General features: G+C 39.6%; 1 protein-coding gene across 4 annotated transcripts in view; it reads left to right on the plus strand.

Annotated features, from left to right (window-relative positions):
- The window catches only part of tnr (tenascin R (restrictin, janusin)), a 211,613-nt gene extending 191,135 nt beyond the window's left edge, over positions 1-20,478 (plus strand). For all 4 annotated transcript variants that reach the window (XM_026149494.2, XM_026149492.2, XM_080293389.1 and 1 more), the window contains 6 exons: positions 6,236-6,368; positions 8,032-8,183; positions 8,380-8,476; positions 13,699-13,860; positions 14,317-14,480; positions 16,852-20,478. In XM_026149494.2, the coding sequence (XP_026005279.2) occupies positions 6,236-6,368; positions 8,032-8,183; positions 8,380-8,476; positions 13,699-13,860; positions 14,317-14,480; positions 16,852-16,971 (828 nt within the window). In that variant the 3' untranslated portion in view covers positions 16,972-20,478. The remainder of the gene's footprint in view (positions 1-6,235; positions 6,369-8,031; positions 8,184-8,379; positions 8,477-13,698; positions 13,861-14,316; positions 14,481-16,851) is intronic.
- Positions 20,479-23,485: the final 3,007 nt, after the last annotated feature.

A 23,485-nucleotide genomic window follows, 5' to 3' on the forward strand; every position in this document is an offset into this window, starting at 1 on the left:
TTTCCCAGTATCCACAGAATCCACACACAGGACAAAGATCTTCCTGTATGTATTTATCTTATTTTCTTTTTTCATTTTCCTATTTTCCTTATTTTTTTCTCTCCCCTCATTAAATAATATCATCTTTTAAACCATATAAAGCTGAAGACATCCACCCAGCACTCCCACTCTCACGCACTTTCTATTTTAGTGTTTATACTAATGTGGTATATTTTGACCTTTTTTTCCTTTTTGTTTCGAAATGAAATGAAATATTACAATAAAATGTTTATGTAACTTGTATAACAGAGATTTTTGAACACTGGCTTAACAGCAAAGAGCTATTTGAAATTTAAAGAATTAGTGGAGTAAATAGTGGCATCGCTTGGATTCAATCAAATCTGAGATCTCATCCAACCACGGAATACACAGCCGCAGTTTTCCAAGACATAGGTGTGAGTCTGGTGTTCATTTCATGTAGGTGTGCATGCGTTGCAAGCTACACCTCGTTAATTGGAACATACACTTTAACTTGGTGTACACTTAAAATCATATGCACGCATACACATACATTTTGATAGATGTCCTCTGTAGCCTGCAGCTACACGCCCACAGTGAAACAGATAGCACACAGACAGAGAAGAGCAGCCAGCAGAGACTCTCATCAAACAGATCACAGCACAGCCATCGGACCCCCTCCCCGTAGGGGTCAAGCATCCAGCCTGGTAATATCTCCCTCTCGTTGTATTCGTCAGCGGGCAGTTCTTGCAGACACAGTCTCGTATCGTGTCCTCGATAATGACAAATGCACGAGCATCGCTGTCATCGATTGTAAACTGTCAACAACAAATTCTGACAATATTTACTGATGTCATAGACGAAGATGTGACTATATTCACTGCTCCTATTGAAATATCAGCCAGTTAAATTGCATTTGTGACCAAAGCTCATGCCATCATTGCCCCAACAATGAACCCTGTTTCTTTTGTAAGGTTATTAAAAATGAATAAATAAACAAACAACAGAACCGAATGATCCTCCTCAAGAGTTATATACATGCCATGGAGGATGATTGGATGTTAATTGCTCAGGTATAATCAACAGCAAATGCATCGGAAAGATGATAATTCATGTCAGATGTGTTGAAACCTCTTTTTGGAAAGTGCGAATTTAGTGAAATTAATACACCGAGTTAAGCAGTGATCAGGACAGAATATTAATGCAGAATCACAACTTCATGATAATCCCTTTAAAGTTCTAATTTTATCTTTCAATCAGGTAAAGCCCCTTGTTGGGGAGCGGTCACGCATTCAGGGACAGACACACTCACACAGTGAAATTGCCTGTCAAATAGAGATATGATTATAATGTGCCTCGGTAGAGACGTTGTTTATTTTGATTAAATGTTTTGATGTGGCTCAGTAACGGTAATAAAGCACATTAGCGAGAGCCATGTGGTCAAAACAAGCACAAAGATCCATACTGATGTACTGTAATGATGACCTACCACAGGCCTTGCTCTCTCAGACAAACACAGACACACACACACACGCAAATTGACCTTGCAAGTGTGGCACTGCTGTGCGGTTGTCCATCGGGTGTCACTCATGCACAAAGAATGCAGTCTGACTCTTGAGATGAGCTCTTTTATGAGATTTTACACAAGCAAAGCTCTTTCTTAGATCAAGAATCTCTCTGCTGACCCTGTTCTCTGTGTTTCTGTCCTTTTTCCCACAGTAATGGTTTGTTTTCAAACACAGAATCAACATTTCATGTACTAGTTTTAACACTTTGCTTTCATGTGCATTAATAACTCCATGAATTTTCTGAATTTAAATCGAATGTAAGTAAATAATATAGTAGTACACGTTAAATATATACTGTTATATTATTTACTTTTGCTCTCTCTGGGTACACCCAGCAGCCACTTTATTAGCTACACAAGTTCGGCCACTTTATAATGCATATAATAAGCCAATCACATGGCAGAATTGGAAGCATTTAAGGCTGGGATGTCATTTTACACTGTGGGCCGAACCAGTGAAACTATATAATAAATGTGTAAATTACAGGAAAAAGGTGTGTCAGACTGTCCCATAATTAAAATAAAAAGGTTTTGTTAATTCAGAGAAAATCTTATTTTTTTCTGTGAACACACTGTAAAAAATACATACAAATATACATTTGAAGACATAGTGGAAAAACAGGAACTTTGTCTCATGTAATTGTTTGTCTATTACTTAATTACTTTTCTATTAATAACAGGAATCGTTATCAGTAGGAAAAGCTGTAAAACTTATGAAAATACAGTTAAAAGTAAATGACTCCTTCACATTTTCCAGAGCCGTCCAGTGGCTTCTTCTGGCCCCCAAGCCTTATATTTGATATCCCTGATTTAAGGCATGTAAACATAGCCGAGGTGACCCTAAAGTTCAAACTGGGAATTGGAAATGGGGGAAACCGCAGAAGATCATCGCTGAACACTCAACACATTAAACCTTAAGGGAGGTGGGTTAAAGCTGAAGCTGGTGACACTCCTGTCTGCTCAGAACGCAAGTCTGACGCTATGGTTCATGTAAGCTCACAGAAATTAGACATTTGGACAGATTACAAAAACTTTGGCTGTCTGCATGAGTCTCAATTTTTGCTGGGACGTTCAGATAGCAGGTAAACTATTTGGAGTAAACAACAGAAAAAGCATTGGCCTATCTTGCTTCATATGGTCAGCTCATCCTGGTGGATAAAAAGAAAGTGAACTTCTTACTGGATTTAAAAAAAATATGCAATTAAGATTTACTTACCTAAATGTTGATTACACATATATATATGCCACACACTCTAAGCGCTTGGAAGGTAGTCAAGTGGAAAGAGGGCATTTCAGCAGTGATCTCAAAAATCCATAGTGGCCATAGTTTAATTTTCTTTATTAATAATAATAATAATAATAATAATAATAATAATAATAATAATAATAATAATAATAATAATAATGATGATGATGATGATAATAAAGTGCCATCAAGGTGCTGAAGTATTTATGTTAATTAGCGACAGATGGCATGACCTGCTGCAGACGATGCTTTTGCAAAAAGTGAGCAATGGTCAGCACTAAACCAAAAAGCTGCTACCTGAACAAGCTAAACACTCCTCTTACTGTTCTAGAGGAGAGATGGAGAAATGTTCCTATCTTTAAAAACTGACACATAAGCTGCTTAAAATTTCCAGCTGTGACTTCACTCATTTTGTATCTTGGTTGTTCTTACGCTTCATTATAACTCCAAATACACTCTTTCAGAGACAGAGAGGAAAAGAAAGCTATTTAGCTATTTAAGTCACTTTGACATTTATTTATTTTTTTACAAAGTATGCCTTGTAGCATTTTAATTGTGTAATAGAAAAAAATAAGCTAACAGATTTAGAAATTGTTTTCATTTTATAGGCAAACTGAGGGTTTCTATAATCTTTTGAAGATGATTTCAGACACATTTCAATGTGCAAAATTAAGCTTTTCCAGCCCCACACAGCTGGTATAAATGATATATGTGCATATTTATGTAAATAAGCTGAAAAATTGCATTTCCATACTTTGGGAGCGGTTGGGTGGAGGAATGTGGAGATGCATGATTTCAGGTATACCTCTCTGGGGTTTTATAGTACAACTGCTGGTGTAATGCCACGTGATATGAGGAAAAATCAATATAGATCAATATACACACACAAAAGCTATATATGTACATCTGTTTCTTCAGACATCAGGCAACAATGCCCTGGGTGTTTTTCCAGATGTTAATGACTGGAAAGAGTTCAGAGACTTGACCGAGTTAGCAATGTGAGAAAGATCAGATTAGTCCAGAGCTGAGTGAGTGAAGTGTGAAGAGTTTACAGCTAAAAAAAATAAAAGCTTTAGGAATTTCACTGGAGACTGACTCTCTGCTGCTAAACATCACAGTCCATTTCATCCTCAGGAGTCTGTGTGTTAACATTGCCAGATGGGGTACAGATTCGAGAAATGTATAATTTAGCAAACTGAATAATAAAAAGAAATAAATAAAAACTTGCGGTTCATCTTTTACAACGCAAACTCTCTTACTGTGAAAGGCTGCGTGCTCTTTTTGCAGACTTTTGAGTATTTGCTCCTCTTTTCGACCACGATTTGCGGTTGTTATTTTTAAGCCCTCACTAAGTTAAACAGCAACATCCTGACATGTTGTCATCTCCTGCTCACGTTGCATCACAGGACGCGCATCCAAAAACACCGGCAGATCACATTTGACGCCACGCACGAAAAGATTAAGGTGGCAAGTGAGCCTCGAGCGTTGTCTGTGTTTGTTGTAAAAGGCAAAAGTAATTATCCTCCCTCGGGCTTATTTACTTTATCTAAAAAGCAATCTATTTAGGCAGATATGGCAGCGAAGTTTCAGTTGCTTTGTTTCAGTTTCAGTTGCTTTATTCAAAATCCAAGCTCTTATAAAGCCTTGAAAACACCACATTAAAATTCAAGCATTCTCAAGTATTTCAGCACCTGTGTGAACCCTGTCTTTTATCATTTATTCAGATGTGATGATTTATTTATTCATTCTTTGTTCACTGCTATGAGCTGCGTAAACAACGATTGTTCATAGCATCATGAATTTAGGGTATTGAACAACACATGAGTCATTCAACCCATAAAAGCAACAGCAACAGACTGAAGTGCTTTTAAGATTTTTCTCTTTCAGTCTCTGCTTTAGGGTGTGGCTCGTTCTCGCTTCGGTCTTACCTCAGCAGTAATCTAACCACATAGTGGTGAGCCTTAAAGCTGTTCAATCAGCTTCTCCTCTTAGCGAGATAATGGGCTCTTATAATTTACACAAAGTAGCTTTGAGATTAATTTCTTATCTGATGAACAGAACAGTTTGTAAATACATGTATCAGTAATGGTCATGCCTGGAATGATAAAGATCTTACACAAGGACAACATCCAACCATTCGGCTACACGTACACAATCGATAGCAAGCGCACGTAGGTATATATTAGCCTTGATAAGACGGGGCTGCTCACTTGCAATAAAAATCTTATCTTGACCCTGAAAACCCAGCGGGACAATGACAGATCCTCTGAGACTGAGAGACACCGTTTACCAGCTGCTTCCCTGCATAATTCACATGGACACATTGCTTCAGAATGTATGATTTTTTTTCCCCGGCCAAACCGGCTGAATATTTCATTTTTTCTTGTTTATATTTAATGTGTACTCAGGCCAGACTGTAACACACACACACACACACACACACACACACACACACACACACACACACGTAGACGCACAAGTTTGTATTCATCGGTCAAACCTCATGCCATTGGATTCATGCCACATGTAAGAAACTGGTGTCACAGAAAGTACGCTCACAAATCGGTCAAACGTCTTGGCTCCTCGAGACAAAGACAAAGGAAGCGACTGCACTGTGGTGTCACGCCTTAAAATAGAAATTCTTGTTTCCTGATTGCTTTGCAGCTTCTCAGCGCAGCTGTCTGATAAAAGTCTTTCATTTCCCCCACCCACCCCGCCCTTAGCATCTCTTGTTTCTCACTTCCTCTGCTCTTTAAATTTTTGCATGTTCTCTTGCACTTTCACCTGTGAAAACAAAGGAAGTGTTACCATAACTCGTACAATATTTAAGTTTCACCTAATGTGCAGTTTTAATTTCTTTGCTATACTCCTCATTTGTTTCTGTTAGCATGAGAATATACAATGGATTGCATTGATATAGCGCTTTTCGGGGCCCTCAAAGCGCTTTACAATTCCACGATTCATTCACTCTCACATTCATACACTGGTGGAGGCAGCTACGGTTGTAGCTACAGCTGCCCTGGGGCAGACTGACAGAAGCGAGGCTGCCATATCGCGCCATCGGCCCCTCTGGCCATCACCAGTAGGTGGCAGGTGAAGTGTCTTGCCCAAGGACACAACGACCGAGACTGTCCGAGCCGGGGTTCGAGTTCGGGTTCAGCAACCTTCCGGTTACAAGATGAACTGCCAACTCTTTGAGCCACGATCGCCCCATGGGCCACTGGGCCTGAAGTCCAGCTGTCATGTGTTAAAAACGAATATCTGAAGGTCTCAGAATTTAATTTCACAGTTTTATTTTTACCCTGAGGTTTGTACTGAATGCACATTAAATTATTACTTTTACAGAATGTAGTTTCTTTATCGGACATCGTCTCCCTCACACAGTATGCGTTACGCGAGTGAATTTGGTCCTGTGTGTGCACTAGGAGCTGATTCTCGATGCAGAGGACACATGGATTCGACTGGAGGGACTGGCCGAGACTACAGAGTACACCGTCAAGCTCCAGGCTGCGAGGGGACTAGACACCAGCGCTGTAGTCTCTACCACCTTTACTACAGGTACAGAATGCACTCATTCAATCACACGCACACGTAATGCATTTGTATTCTTTAATTGAAGCTGGGAAAGCAATACTAATGTGTAGAGTTTTCTTGGCCCCTGAGACTTTTCGCTGCATTTTGCATTACAGTTACTCTAACAGACGTGCACAGTAATGGTTCCCCAAAGTCAAGCACAATTTCCATCCTTACCCCATCGCTTAGTGAGAGAAAATTACTGTTAGGCTGCACCTGCAGGGTGGCTGTATGAATAATGTGCTTTAATTTTTATTGTGTGACAGCATGTCTGATGCGTCAGGAAGCATCATAAAGCAGCAGGAATAAATCACAACATCTGTGGCATACAAACATATCACTAGCAATCAAAAAGGATAGACATCGCGCCATGGTCTGAAAAGTTAAGCCATCTTAGAAATGCCTGTTCTTTTTATTGGCCACCAGGTGGCGACACCTGTGGTGACAGAAATACACCCAGAGCTATAGAAAACAGCTTTCTGACTAAACGTCTGTAAACACCTGATGAGTAAGTTGTACTCATTTTGGGTTGTACTGAATAAAAAATTGAGGCCTATGCTAGGTTGTTAGCCAATGAGTGTGTGCTCTCACAGTCAGACCCAGCCGCTCTCTTGTCACATCCAATTTCAAAACACCAAGTTCATGTTGTTGCAACCTGCTGCATCAGCAGTTTCTGAATAGATTGAAACTGACAGCAAATTTACTGGCCTCAAAATATAAGACACAGAAATACTTTGTAAGTGAACTTAATGCCCTGATAATCATGCCCTAGATTTCCCTAGACTTTGGTCATATTCCCTTTTGACCAGAAGCACTTTACTAGAAAGACTGGATTCTTTTGTAGATGATGTTAATCCTGTCTCCTGTTTGCCTCTGAAGTCAGATGCCAGAGCTGGGAGTGACGTCACTCCTAACCTGAGAGCATTCCAACAGTAAAGTTGAAAAAGTAAAGAAAAACAGGAACGTTTTGCTCCTCAGTAAGGTAGAGCCAGCATTACAGCAATACAGCCATTGGTTGGTTTTTTGCACTTAAAAACAAGCTATAGCACGTTCATAGAGCGGGCCTGGTCAGTGTTCTTCAGATGGAACGTACCATGCTCACACAGCAAATTGTTAACTACCCAGCATAGGAGCTAGGTGTGAATGACTCTAACTGGAGTCCTGTTGGCTTCTTTTCAAACTCTCAAGACTACCTTTAACCGGATAACTGTAAACCTACACAGATGACTCCAGCATTGGCACAAACTGCCAGGCTTGTAAAAGTGACAAATTCTGATTTTACTTCAATGCCTAACAATTGTTTCTGGTTATTCTCTGTGTTGCCTCCAAAGTCCTGAGAACGACTGTTGACCTGCAGAGCAAATTACATTGCATGACACATCCTTTGCAATTTTTCAACAAATTCAACCAAATGATGGCCACAAGTTGTTAGAGGAAGTTAGAGTCAGGGGAGAGCTCATTTTCTTAAGGCAAAAAATACTTAATAAATGATGTTTAAAAGCACGCCTTTGATATAATATCTAAAGTAACAAGCTTCTAAATACTGTAATAGAGCAACATTTTGACAAGCTGAATATTTTTAAGTCAAAATGGGGAACAGCAAGCAAATTTTAACTTCTCATCACTGGTCCTCCGCCTTTTTTTCCAGGGAGTCGCCTATTTGCGACACCTCAGAACTGCGCCCAACACCTGCTAAATGGAGAGACTCTGAGCGGCATCTACACCATTTACATCAACAGAGACCCCAGCCAGGGGGTGCAGGTGTACTGTGACATGACCACGGATGAAGGAGGCTGGATTGTAAGTGGGTGTAAAGACAGCTAGTGTATAATTATGTACCAATCTGAGTATAGGATGTACTACTTTGATTGGTTGATCTATAACCTCCATAGAGTTTTGTTAGATGCGTCTTGTGTTGTTATATGTGAACACGCCAAGACAAATTCCTATGAGCCGTGTGGTTCAAACGGTTTCAATAAACCTTATTGTTCTGCAGGTATTCCAGCGTCGTCAGAACGGCCTGACGGACTTTTCCAGGAAGTGGAGTGATTATCGTGTCGGCTTTGGAAACCTGGAGGATGAGTTCTGGCTTGGTAAATCTCCCACTAGATAACGATTATATAAACTGTGGTTCCAAAGCAAAGGTTCACTCATTATGTTTAGTTGTCAAATGCAAGACAGAGAAAAAAAACATATTGAGTTTCTGAAAGTCTGCGGGCTTGGCTAGAAACATATGTTGCATCACTCGGTGAGGTTAAGGTGGCAGGGGTGAGATTATCTGCATTTATTTGTTTTTCTTGGAAAAAAAACTGACACTGATTGACTTGTAGGTGAATCGCACATTTCACAGGTAAGGTCAGGTCTGCCACCGTCGTATTTCAGCCTGTCACCCTGCCCAATATATTTCAGCTGCATTTTATGGGCAATATTGAGCTGCAAGCTGCCACCCATTTTGTTCAATTTCTGCTGCAGTTTTCTGAAGGCTGTAACACTCTCTCTGTCTACACCCTGTCCCCCATGACTGAGGTGGATTTAATAGGTACAATCAATAGAGGTTCATAGCTTTCACTTGGTTTCAATTGATATATCTGTTTTATGGAGAGGAAAGATGTCTTCAATATTTTGTGCAGGCTGTAAAGCCCTTCTCGTCAGATTTTTCACGTTGTGCAAAGACAGAGAGTCACGCCGCTCATCTCGTCTTTTAGCACTTGACTTCACAAAGTCTATCCGATTCATTACTGGAATCTCTGAAAGCTCATTTCTCTCCGAAATGACTTGGTAATTGTTTTTTTAGCGTCACTCTGATCCAAAGACAAAAACAACAGAACGTCCTCACTGCTTTGATGGACGGCTGAATACTTTTCACCCAGCCCCCCCCCTCCAAATCTCATTATGAAACAATAATTATATTCATTAAAAAATGTGCAAATGACTCATGTTTCTTCATGGGCCAGTTTTTGTGTTATTGTTTTGGTGCAGATGATTAAAGGAAAAATATTACATGAATATTTCATCAAGTGAATCAGGACCTTGAGTGGAATGCTTTTTTGAACTTTTTGATTAAAGAAAGAAATAACACGGCGGGGAAATTTTACGGCATTGCATTATCGCCAGAAGGAAGCCTGCTACTTTGATGACACATTTTGGATAATAATGCAAGATAGCTGCGGCATCCATTTGTGACTAAGCACGCTGTAATAGGTAAAAGCATAAAGGGATTTTTTTTTTTTTAAATCTAACCCATCATGAGCTGACAATATAATATAATCCAGTAAAAGAGTGTACAGTTCTTGTTGAGCATATCAGATTTGTTTGGGGTGGGGGTTTCACGCTGGCTATTTTTAAAGATTTATTTTGAGTTGTTGTTGAGCCGAATTAAATAATATTGTCAGCTGTTCCTGTTACTGTTATGCACACAAGAGAGCGCGTTCAAAGGTAGCTCTTTATCTCAACAGGAAAAGTTGGATTGCTGTCTGCTGGTATGAATTAATAATTTATCTGTTTTTGTATTTCAACAAAGAAGAGAGGAAATTACTCCCGGAAGCAAAGAGCTTTTGATAAAAATATTAAATATTTTTGTAGGATGATACTGCACACACACACACACACACACACACACACACACACACACACACACACACACACACACACACACACACACATAGAATAAAGAGAGAAATCCCTCTCCTTTGCACACTGTTAAGTATTGAGTGTGGATAGTGAACTATAAAGTGACAGGAATGTTTTTTCTCTTTCTGATGGAGGCACCTGAAGGCATCGCATAAAAGCTTCCTGGCACAGATCTGAAAGATTGTTTTTAATGGCTATGTCAGTACAATACAGTCTAAAGATGCCTGAGCGTATCTGGCTCAGTGACTACATTTCATCTGACCTGTTTCCACTACAGCTGAATCAGCTATAATTTGCCCTCTCGCCGATTCTGAGCAGGCCCCGTAGAACGGTACCTTCATCTCCAGGGTCTTCCTTTACTTTCTAGGTGCCTCCCAGGATACACTTTCCCCCATTCCATCCTATTTCTTCTGGCTGCGCTGTAACTTTGTCCTCGGTGCACAAAAGGAGCTTAATGTAACCTCAGGGTGTGGAGCGTCAAGAGCGCCCCCATAAAGCAAGACAGATATGCTGACAGCACAGCACACAGAAGCCTCAGCTTTACAGGTCTTAACACAAAATGTTGAGACCAGAACACTAATTTCTTTAGTGTATTACACTTATTTTAGTTTTATAGTTTTTAATTTTATTTACACTTTATTAGGTTCTGTTCAGCTGCTCATTAGCACAAATATCTGATCACATGTTACCAATTCAGTGTATTTAGGTATGTAGACATGGACTAGAGCAGTGGTCCCCAACCCCCGGGTTTGGTACCGGGCCACGAGAGTCGAGGCTTGGGTGTGAAATTCATCGTTTTCAGGGTTTTTATTGGTTTTTAAGTGTTATTTTTTAATCGTTTTTATCATTAACTCGGTTTCCCTGGGTCTTTTCCCATGTGTTATGAATAAATCTTCTTCATTTTTTGGTACCGGTACTGGTTTCATTTTGTTGTTTGTATCCGTGACACCTTAAAGCCCGGTCCGTGAAAATATTGTCAGACATAAACCAGTCCATGGCGCAAAAAAGGTTGGGGACCACTGGTCTAGAGGACTCGCTGAAGTTCAAACCAAACATCAGAATGGGGAAAAAAGGAGATGTACTTGAATGTGGCATGGGCTTTGGTTCCAAATAGAATGGTATAGTATTTCAGTAGCACTCATTACAACTAAGGTATGCAAAAAAGCATCTCTGAACACACAATGCGTGTGTGTGACAGAGAAATCAAGGCTATAGTTCACATAGGCCACTAAAATTGGACAATAGAAGATTGGAACAAATTCTTCCATGTATTACTTTTTGTATTAGCGCTGTTAGTTTTTATTCCAGTTAACTCCAGTTTTTTTCTGTTCATCCACGGGTTAAAATTATTGTGAGCAGGAAACCATTAGCACAGGAATCACCAGAAACATTACTGATGGCTTTCTGCTCTTCAGCTGCCCTCGTAACACCATGACAGCATGATCCGGTATCCACCTACAGACACCATGAAAATGAAACTGCTGATCAGAGTGCAGCCATCACTACATATATCGCAGGTTTTTGAAATGTGTTATGAAAATATTATGTGTGAAAAGGATCCGAGGAGGCGGAGGAAAATGATCACTCTGGGGTCGGTGAAATTTGTGGTGTAACTGATGTAAGGCCTACTTTTATAACTGTAATGAATGCTTAATTTAAGAACAAAATCCTCAGGGTTTCCTTGCAATATGCAGTGTTGCCCCCCTGGTCAATAACACTAATTGTCTTTTAATGTCTTTACTGCCTAAAATGCATGTAAAAATCAATCAAACTCTACATAAGGCCCAGTGTCAACTTGTTTCTCCTGAACGAGCAAAGTCTCTGATGACAGGAATTACACTGCTTCGCAAAGCTGATTGTGAAATGAAATGCTGGTTTTAATCGCTGCCCTCATCAAGCCCCAACACAGCGAATGTTGCATTTTTTGGAGTATATTATGTGTTATACATAGACATCTGTTGCTAGCCAAAATAAACAAGTAGAAATGGACATTACTTCCTCCCAAATCACTGATCGGAATATCCCTGCACTCCTAAATGTTACAGGGAGCTGTGTTCATATCAATTAAGCTAATTGCTATGTTTCTGTTGCGTCTCATTCTGGCGCTGTAGTCGCTCTCATTTCACTTTTCACTGTGTAAAGAAGTCTATCCTCATAAAAACGTGAAGGTTATCGTCCTACAGATGGTCACTGCAGTTCCAGAGTAGGTGACCTTCACTCCTCTTTCAAGAGATTAGGTCACCGTCTTAGCCCTGGAGAGCCATTGCAGGGAACATTTAGCTAATCACTGCCTCTGCACACAGAATAGCAATATACCAACCATAAACATTGATACTAAATCCACTCAAACTGAAAAGAAGGAGCACTTAACGGGCCAGCAGTAAAGAATATGGAAATTGAACTTTCATTATTATCCGTTACAGCTTGAGAACAGCCATTTTTATTGCAGCTCTAGGCCAATCTATTCTCCCCCACCCCCGCTGACCTTAACCGGTTTATCCCGAATCCAATGCCAGTTTGATGATGTCATAATGGAGAGAAACGCACAGCGACTGTGTGCGATTTGCGATCATTATCCCCTGCTCTCGATTTTTCTTTAATCCCCCTATTCCTTGTTTCTACTTCATTGTGAGAGAAATGTAGTGGTAATAAAATTTGATGAGATGGTAATATTGGTAGTATAATAGGAGAAGAGCGCAATAGTGTTTCACAATGCATTTTTAATTGCCTCAGTTTGGAATAGAGCAGTCTCATCCCATAAAAGTGTTGGAAGAAGAAAAAAGAAAAACGATGTGCGACAGATTAATTGCTGATAATGCGGTGATATGCTATGGATATTAGAGATGACTGAGTGTTAAACACAGTTTTATTATAACAATAGCTTTTCCCCTGTCACCCTAAGTGCCTTTGGGTTGTAACATAGATTTTATCTACTTTCCATTGACATATTACAGCAGATTTAGTTTCCCTGCTCTCCCCCGATTTTGACTTCCTACTTCTTATCAGCGAAGGCTTGGGGATTTTATTTTATTTATTTGCTGCTCAAAATGTTCCAAGGGTTCAGAAAAAGTGCATGTGTGTTTCTGTCGGAGGTTAAGCAGGGAAGGAGGCTCTTTTTCCAAATGGGTGCTTGTTGTAATCTGATAGCGAAGGCAGTTCCAATCGCTCAGGATAGTGCGGGGCCTTATCGGCTGTCGGGGCTCAAACGAGCCCCCCGTATCTGCTACCTTTAAGATAGAGAGCAAAGCTGCATATCTCGCAAACTTGGCATTTGCCGGAGGGCTGGTGGTGACGGTGTCCACCGGCCGACACTGCCAATCATATCCAGTAGAGCCACAAGGCCAGCTGATGAAGACGCTTGACATCGGGCCTGTGAAGATTGTAACAGGTGGTTAAAGCAGTCACATGAGAACATCTCGGGGCGATTAGGCGTTTGCAAACAACAAATTGTAAATTGTTCTGTGAATTCTTTTAAGGGCTTTGCCTTATCTCGGCAGCACAGTCTTCATTTAAATCTGCTACTGCTCATTATTGCCTATGCTTGCACATCTTGGTGATGTTTCTGTTACAGGAAAGTCTGACTAAACCTGAAATCTTTTTTTTTTTTTTTGGTGATCGAATGTTGGGGTAATTCAGACGGGAAATATAACTCAGTTTGAATCTAAAATTGCACATTTCTCTGCAGGTCTAGACAACATCCAGAAGATTGCCGCTCAGGGACGTTATGAGCTGAGGATTGACATGAGGGACGGACAGGAGTCAGTCTACGCTAATTATGACAAGTTCTCCATTGGAGATGCAAGAAATCTCTACAAGCTCAGGATAGGAGAATACAATGGCACAGCTGGTAATTTATATGTATTATATATATATATATATATATATATATTTATATATATATATACCCCAAAATAGCCAGTGGTGACATTCAGCGCTGTCAGTTTTTGCTATATGACCCTCATTTTATGTCAGAATTGTCCCTATGCCTCTGCCATTTTTTTGTCGTTGTAAACCTGCCTCAGCACTCCTCCACATTTCCATTCCTGTCCACTCAGTCTGTTAGTGTGACAATATACCACAATTACCCATGATGCCCTTATGTTTATGATCGTAATTCTCTCTCTCTCATGATAAACTCAAAGAGCCTGAAGTTGGGACATTTTTCCTCTTACATCTTCCTGTCACCCTCCTGCTTTTATTGGCTCATTTATGTCCCGCTGTTATTCACAGAAGTTCAGTGTTTCTTAGGAAGCAGTACTAATATTAAAAGCTCTCTACCTCTCTCTCTCTGTTGTGATCCCAGGTGACTCTTTGAGCTACCACCAGGGTCGGCCCTTCTCGACAAAAGACAGAGACAATGACATCGCTGTCACTAACTGTGCGTTGTCATACAAAGGAGCCTGGTGGTACAAGAACTGCCACCGGGCTAACCTCAATGGCAAATACGGCGAGTCCAGGCACAGTCAGGTCAGTGCTCATATATACATATTAAGTGATGAAAAAGAAATGATCCTGAATGAATGATATATAATTTTGACAATTTTGTGGTGCAAGTTTTTTTTTTTTAAAAAGAGGGCAAAACTATTGTGTTTGTTATTTAAAACATGACGAAGTCTCTTAGAGCAACCTGAGCTCCGAGAGGTTTATGCTAGTTTGACAGTATGTTCAGGACACAACTTCAGTCGGTGCGACCGGAGATAGTTATTTTGTTTTTTGTGCTTGCTGATTTCATTTGTGTTTATGTTAGAAAATATGATGTAAACCACTCTATTTTTCCTTCTGGGATCACCTGGCTGAGTCACACTACAGTAAAAATAGGGTGGCATCCTCCTTGCAATTAGGAAAAATTGTGGGGTTTTTTTGCATCAGGTGAGTTGTTACAGCAAAGTTTGCAATGCCTGGAAGAAGGCAACCTGTCTCCAAACAGCCACAATCTGACTCCAATCACTCTCAGACAATTTCCACATTATCACAAGACCGCTTGAAATTGCAACTTGACCCCATTCGGTTGCAAATTGATTGCCGTTTTATTGTCACCTTGATGCAACAAAGTCAAGGTAGATGCAGATGACTGCAAGTGGTCACAAACCTGAACGATGTCCTGGAAGCAACTGTTTCAGAGGCAGCACGATCGCAAATTCAACACACATGCGATAATTTGTTTGCGGTCTCTAATCACTGCTTTCCTTTTCATGACTGTAGCGTGAAAATTTAACTGTCAGCTCATTGCAATGGGAATGAAATTCAGCACAGTTTAAGTGTTTCCATTAGAAATAACAGATGAGAAGTAGTTGAAGGGAAAGTTGTTGATAGCCGTTTTGTGGGTTATTGAGTATTTTGGCCAGCGAGTCAGTTGAAGTGTGCTTCCATGTCCAACTTATTTTATATACGTGGTGAAAACTTTTGAAATGTCAACACCAGCTGATGCTATGGGATTAAAACTGAAGCCATGAAGTTAGACGTATAGTGCATGTAGATGTTCTTCGCCCACATCTTCACACAAATAGTAAAAGAGCTTTGCAGTCGTTGTGAAATACCTCTGTTCAGATTATCGGCCAACAAATGTTTGTGCCGAATATTTTTGATGTTGCAGCTAAATTTTGATCTTTTAAACGTTACAGTTTTGTCCTCTTAGATATTTTTTTTAAAATCTTTTCATAATGTGTTCTGCGAGACCACGCTAACCTTGATCTTTCATGACCAAAATTGAATGACTTCATTCTTGAATCCACATCAACTTTGTGCCAAATTAGCTCCCACGAGGTGTGCAATGGATACCACGTTCACAAGAATAGGAATCCTTTGAAAACTTCATTCAACCTTACTGCATGAACGTGCCAGTTCTAAGTGGGAAAGTTTTTAAAAATGTGTTTTTTTTTTGGCTATTTGAATGAATCAAGCCTTAAAGTAAGTGCCATCTTTTGAAAAAGGTTGCGTTTTGAAAGTGTATCTTGGCATTTACAAGTCTCACTTTAATGGGATCCAATACAGAACAGTGATTAAAGGCTAAAACTTGTCATTATGAAAGGGTAATAATTAGCAAATGAAATCACATGGAACTTGCTACCAGCATCCATCTTGATGAAGGAGTTTTTTAATGAAAGGTCAAAATTTGAAGGACCAAATCTGCTACACTACTCGTCTGATTTTAATGAAAGAGGATGGCGCTTGAGACTAATTTGTCAAGAGATACGCTTTCATTTCCCAGTAAGTTCAAACAATTCAAGCATTTCAAGTTCCTTTAAGGAACGGAACAAATTGTTAAATGTGAGATTAAAAATAAAAAAGCACTGGCACCCCAGCCAAACACGAAAATGGACACTTTTTTGTGTTTTGTACATGTGATGTGGGATAATTGAGGGCTTTTCGTGTCCCTTCTGACTGGTGTGTGGTATTCCTCGTTTTGCTTGCTTCATAGTGAAATGGCTCAATGTGTTGTGTGAAGCCGTGATTAGGATTTTTGAGCATCGCCGCTTCTCCCACTCTGCTCCCGTGCCTTCCTCTTCATCTGTTAATGACATGAAACGGGAACAGGTGGCAGCAGAGATGTTCGGCCATAAAGGCGAAAAAAATGTTGGTGGTGATGGGGATTAGAAAGGCTAGACTCAGGCTGTAATTACACCAGGGTCGTATTTTTGCTAGCTATTAAGTCAGGATTCCTATCATCCTGGATTGAATGCTTCATTTAAATGAAAACTACACTTAAATAGAAGCATAACTTTTCCATCTTCAGAAATATCTCATATCTCATGTGCTCAAAAAAAAATAAAAGAAGAAGAAGAAAAAAATCCTGTTGATCCGAGCTGCTTCCCAAATTGTACTTCTCGCTTTTTTACAGGGTATCAACTGGTACCACTGGAAAGGCCACGAGTTCTCCATTCCCTTTGTGGAGATGAAAATGAGGCCGTTCAATTTCCGCAGCATCAGCAGCAAGAGGAGGCGGTCTGCCCCTGTATAGATGAATCGCCACGATCCAGCCCAGAGTCATGGATAAATGGAGTTCGGATGTTGAGTTTTTGCTATTCGCGTGCCTCACTGACAGGAGCAGCAGGCTGGGATGTGACCGCGGCAGGGCAACGTTAGTGAGGCTCAAAGAAGAAGCAGAATATGACAAAAATCTACTAATATTTTATTAAAACATTAACAAGAAGATGTTATAACCACGGATGTAATCATAAAATAGCAGCGAGGCTCGAGCAATGTCCGAACTCTGTTGATCTCTCCACCTGCCCAGCTTTAGCTGTCTTACCCTGCTGTACTTCTGCCCAGAAGTTAGAAGACACTGTATGTAATTTATTAAATACTATGAATGAAAATGGTTCTGTTTGCTGTATAAAACAAACAAAAAGACAAAACAAGAGGAAAGGCAAACCAGGAAGCTTTGTTTTTTTTTTCTTTTAATCCGTGATTTGTCTTTCCCTACGATGTGCTCAGAAGCGCCCTCAGGAGTGAGAGCTAGCATTATTTTAACCGTTACGAAATAACACTTTTAACTAAAAGAAAAAACAAAAAAAACCTGTATATGCCCTTAAAACCCTCTGTAAAATATATATCTATTTTTATACCTGATATTGTGACAAAGTCCATTTATTTGATGCCTTGGTTTTTGACCCTATATTAAAATTAATATTAATTTTCTGGATAATTAGCATTAAAAAACAAAACATTCACAAAGCAGTGCACCAGCAGCAGCTTCATAACCATCTACTTTATTTTTTTCATTATCTTATGGATTATGGATTTTAAAGCAGAATAAAACGATTCTCTTATTATTATCATTATTATCGTTGTTATTATTATTATTATTACTACTACTGGTGGCCACGCTGAGACAGTATTTGCACTGTGAGTGGGAACACAGCAAAGCTATTGTTGGTCATTCACTTCATTTCTTCGGTTGCTAATGGGCATTAGATTTTTCGAGCTCGTCTTCTTGGCCAAAAATAACAATCTCTTAATTGCTTTTTGACCCCTGCTATAGATGCTCTGATTGCTTGCAGAGATGGCGCTGATAGATGCAACATTTAACCAAAGATCTGCATAATAACGGCCCGGCCTGCTGTTTGGAAAGATGCCAGTCACCAAAGTCACTGAAGCAGCTTTTTCCACCCTGTGTTAATAAGAGTCCCACTTTTTCAGGGACTTTTTATGGTAACTGTGTCCCCAGGCGTAATTTTATGCATTATGATCGCTAAATTCTATGCAGGGGAAAGTCAGGGGTACAGCGCATGTTTTGGCCCACCTCTCTCCCACTGCTGGCTGAAAATGAACCTAACAAAGAAAGCAGAACAGTAGGTGGAGAGGAGCCAAGTCTTTCTTCTGTGCTCTTCTTTTACTCGCTTCACAATTTAAGCTCCCTGGTGAAACAACAAAATCAGCAAACACGGCTGAGCCTGTATTCCTTTTTAGCTGGGCGGGTGTAATCTGCAGCGTGCCCACCAAACATTTTGCTTTAATTCACCGCTCACAGAGTCGCACAAAATGTTGGGAGCCAGTTGGTTTTCTTGAAGTTGTTTTCTTGGAGTTTTGCTGGCCCCTTTTCGGGGGGGGAAATGCCCTCTGCGGAGTCGGAAGATGAACCACACAGCAGTCCACGGAAATCGATGTCACCATCACTGCAAGCGACATTTGGTCTCACGATTGATAATCTGATTCTGTTTTTTTCAATTTTTGATCAGCTGGAAAGTGAACTTTTCTTTATTTCTTCACTTTTCTCACAGGAGTGAGCAAGCGACTTTGGCTCCTATTGCGACTTTGTATATTTGTCTTTATTTCTTCCCCATTTAGACTTTAAAATATTAGTAACTCTCCCCTCTATGAACTACTAACAATATACTCATGTAGATATAGAGCTGAAAACAGCTTTTGATGTGTTCCCCCTTAAGATGCAAACTAATTCAACAAGCCCTTTTGAACATCTCCATTTTAAGTGCTGTATTTTTAACCAGTGTTGTGGTGAAGGCTGGAGGGAGACTTGTGCATGTGGACTAAAATGCAATCAAGAGCCTGACAGTAAAAACCATATGTCCTGAGGATGCGTTGCAATCTGATTTGTAGTCACGTTTCTTTGTTGATCTGGGTAAAAGGTGCTCCTGAAGTTTGTTAGGTAGAAGATATAGATCACTTTGATTATCAGCCTCCAAGTCAGGTGATCACATGATCTCTCCTGAGTCTGATTTATGTTTCAGTGTCTAAGTAACTGCTTCAGCCCATCTCCTGTAGTGATTTATAATAGAATAGAGAATTATCTGTACTTATTTCATTAACTAATTAGAGGAAGTTTGCCTCATTGGGTTTTATGTACGAGGAACAAAGGTCGGGAAGCAGAAAAGGAACAGAAATCATTTGCATTGTGAGGAATACCTCTCACTGCGGATTATAAGGTGCTCTTAAAGAAAGCTAACGTTATATTTCCATTGATTTTGATTTTTTTCTATTTTGCAATAATCCTTCAACCGTTAATAACTTCACAGAACGAGCATTTTGTTTAACGTCATCCACAGATCCACATCCATTCTTCTTCTTTGCATTTACATGAGAAAACAAATCCAATGAAATTCTACAGAAAAACAGGGGCCTGAAATATTTTCTTGATATTATTTCCTTCCCTCATTACCTGAGATCAAGTTGTGTTGATATTTTTTTCCACATCTGGTCTATATTCTGTGTTTTATAAAATCTTTTCCACCTATTGCACAGCATCCGGTTTAAAAAGTACATTTTATCCCCATTGCTTAAACTTAAGACTCGTACTGAACTTCTTACAAGTTACGATACCACCTTTAACCAATGTTATGGCGATTATATGACCTTTTTATGCTACTGATATACTGACAGCATAATAATTAGGGCTGAGCCAAATGCTTCAAAGCTTGGAACCTGTCCGTCCTAGACATCACAAATCATACACTTCTCTTTTTTTCTCCTGGTAACCATTTACATTGAGTTAGCTAAAACGTTGGTGATGTTCTCTGTAGACACAATAGGACAATATTGACCTTGTGTCCATATATTGTATAATTACCCAGTAATGTATTTATCTCGACTGGCCCACTCACTTGAGAGGATATCTGCTCCCTTTATTTATTTCACTGCTATTTATTTTCCTGTTTCTTTGTGACTGATGTGACACAAAAACAACAAAAAAAAAAGAAAATGCTTTTATTTATTGGGTTTGTGTTCACAGATTACTTAACTGATATTGCCACCGTGGTTGGTAATAACTCTTATATAGGCAGATAATGTAACTGCATTCATTTGACAAATCTTGCCATGGAAATGTAAATGTTGATAAAATGTGATCTTGACTGTTTGAAACGCTCATGTAAGCTGAAACTAGGAATTATTGTTGGATAACCTTGGATATTACTGTCAAATTTAGCTCTAGTTTGACTTAAACATGTACTATATAGTTCCTTTTTTAATACATTTTCTACATATTAATAAAATATTCAAATAGTCTGAATCGGTGTCTGACTCTCCTTTTTGTTTCGTGAGCGCTGACTGCAAGCTGTTACATAAATTTGATGACACAATGAACTGCTCACGGGGTCTTTAACTTGCTTGGATGTATTTGCTTAATAGACACTCATTTTTGAGTCACATTTTATATTAAACAAATGGGATTATGGTTACTGTGAAAATCCTTCTCCATTTTGCTCCAATGAAATAACGAAGAATGGAGAACCAACTCCATGTCCTAAACTTATCAAAGTCTCTCCACCTCTAATTGGAGGCCATTAAAAACTGAACTGAAATGCAACTTCTACTCGTGAATAGTGCCAGGGGCAGTAATAACAATCTGCCAGTGTGGTTTGGCTACAAGACCTCTAATTTATTCTCAAACAGACAAAACAGGCCTGCATGAACCTAAAACAACCCAACCTATGCAATATTACAGGTAGGCACAGAAGAACAATAACACGTTCATTTTAAATTTTAATCATTCAAATTCAAATTTCAAATTCAAATTTTATTTGTCACGTACACAGTCATACACAGTACGATATGTAGTGAAATGCTTGGACAACTGCTCGTGACCTAATCATCATCTACAAAGAGGAGGATTTTTTTTTAGTATTGGTGCAATTTTAAGTGAAATTGTTTAAAAAAAACAACCACGGGAATTGGATAACGTCTGCTCTGTAAGGTTAGCTTAGAAAAAAAGAGGAGAATCAGCTGTTGTCTACAGTTTAGTGTTTTTACTAATTGTAGACAAAAGTAAAATGTGTATTTCCCGTACTCAATACATAAACATTTGCAGTACACGCTTGCTTCTTCCACAGGAATTAAGAGGCAGCCAGGTGCTGGAAATCAACTGCACTTGATTAACTGATCATTAGCAAGTGTCAACACCTCTATGAAAGCAGAACTTTAGCTGGTGTGGAGCCCAGCAAAGTTGCCACAAGGTCAGACTGTGCAATGCTGAGAGAGCATGGAAAAAAACAGATCTACATGTCAGACTCTACTCTAGGCCTCAGTTAGCATGTTAGATGTTAAAGTTCATGACAGTATAATTAGAACAGGACTGAACAAGTGTGGCTTTTTCAAAGAGTTGCCAGGAGACAGTGTCTGCTCTCTAAAACGGACATGGTAGCACAGCTTAGGTTTGTAAAGTTGCATTTCAACAAATTAAAAGACTTCTGGGACAATGTACTTTGGAGAGACAAGACCAAAGTTGAGATGTTTGGACATAATGTACAGCATCACATATGCAAAAACCAAACACAGCATATCAACACAAACACATCATGCCAAGTGTCAAATACGATGGTGGAGGGTTGATCATTTGGGCTTGTTTTGAAGCCACAAGACCTGGCAACCTTACGCTCACTGAGTCAACCATCTGTCTACCAAAGTGTGCTAGAGTCAAATGTGAGGCCATGTGAGTCCAACAACTAAAGTTTTGCAGAAATTGAGTCATGCAACAGGACAATGATCGCAGCCACAGCAGAAAACTTACTACAGAATGGCTCAAATAGAAAAGAATCAAGGATTCTCAATGACCCAGTCAAAGTCCAGACTTCAATCTCATTGAAATGATGTGGTAGGAGAGAGATGTGCAAGAAATGAATGTAATACTCAATGAAATAAAGCAACACTACCCAGAAGAGTGGGCCAAATTTCCTCAACAATGATGATGAGAGACTGAGAAAGTCACAGTGAAAAGAATTACTTCAAGTTATTGCTGCTAAAGGTGGCTGTACAGGCTTTTGGATCACGAGGTGGACTTATTCACGAGATTGCATGGAGTCTGTTTAAAATATTTCTCAAATAACTGCATGTTTAGGCCAATATGGCAGAACAATGGAAGAAGACTCTAAATGTTTTTTCTGCCAATCTGACTTGGATGCAGCACCTAATGTATGTCTCCTAAAGGTAGGGGAACAGCATCATGTCCTTAGCTGTAAATGTAGGCTTAAAGACTATGCAATGACTAGCATGGATCCTAAATCAAACAACTGAGCCTGCGGAAAAAAATATGTGCAACCGCAACTATACCCATGTATTATTGTTTTTATTATCATTATTATAATGCACAGCTACAATACTCGCAAATCTTCAGTTCAGCAGTTTTAAGATTCATTGTTTGATTTCAGCATGTTCTAATTATCCAATAATAATCCATTCATGTGTTTGGTCAGCAAAAAACAACTTTGGTAAGTAATGAGCTTGTGCGGAGTTTGTGAATATATTAGAGTCAAGCACAAATAGATGAGCAACACAGACTTTACCAGTGGAATAAAGGTCAGTGAGACAAGCTAATCTGTTCAGTCTTTACCAAAACAAAACATGTCACATGCACAACTGGATCATTAAAGTAATCCTCGCAATTCGACAGGGTTCTCCGGTCATGTGGAACTGATATGTGTAATCGGGTGACATTTTCTTCATAATCGACACTGTGCCAAACGTATCCTTTAACTAATGACAGAGCTCAAGCTAGAGGCTCTCATTTCAAAGTGGGATTGGGGCTAATTTCCTGGTACATTCAAGGTTAACTGTGTCTTTTTATTTATGAAAGGGGTTCAGTTACAAGGTTAGATTGCCATGGCAACTTATGTTGAGACCTAACCCAGACTGGAGCAGGTTAGGCTCGAGATTAGAGAGCAACAAGTGTAAAATAACTGCCTGCCACCCAATCAGCTCACCAGGTACGTCCATGGCATGAAGTTATTTCTTGGTAAGATCAGACACTTTTTTAATTGGTTCCTCCAACTCTTCGGTCAGTGGACTTGGACATTTGATTCATCCAGTCTTCACCTCCAGCAGTATTTAAACTCATTTTCCATTAAATCATCACCAGCATGGTAGTGTAGCCTGTGGGCAAGCCAAATCTAAATCTCATGGGTGACTCTTGTTTTTTAATTCCCAGTAACCTCTTGTTTCCTGTGCCTCAGGTTTAGTTCCTCCCCTCACATGTGCCTATTGCTTTGCTCAGCTCTTCCACACTGATTGAGGATTAAGCCAGT

The sequence above is a fragment of the Astatotilapia calliptera genome, chromosome 18 (assembly GCF_964374335.1).
Source record: "Astatotilapia calliptera chromosome 18, fAstCal68.1, whole genome shotgun sequence".
NCBI classification, from domain to species: Eukaryota; Metazoa; Chordata; class Actinopteri; order Cichliformes; family Cichlidae; genus Astatotilapia; species Astatotilapia calliptera.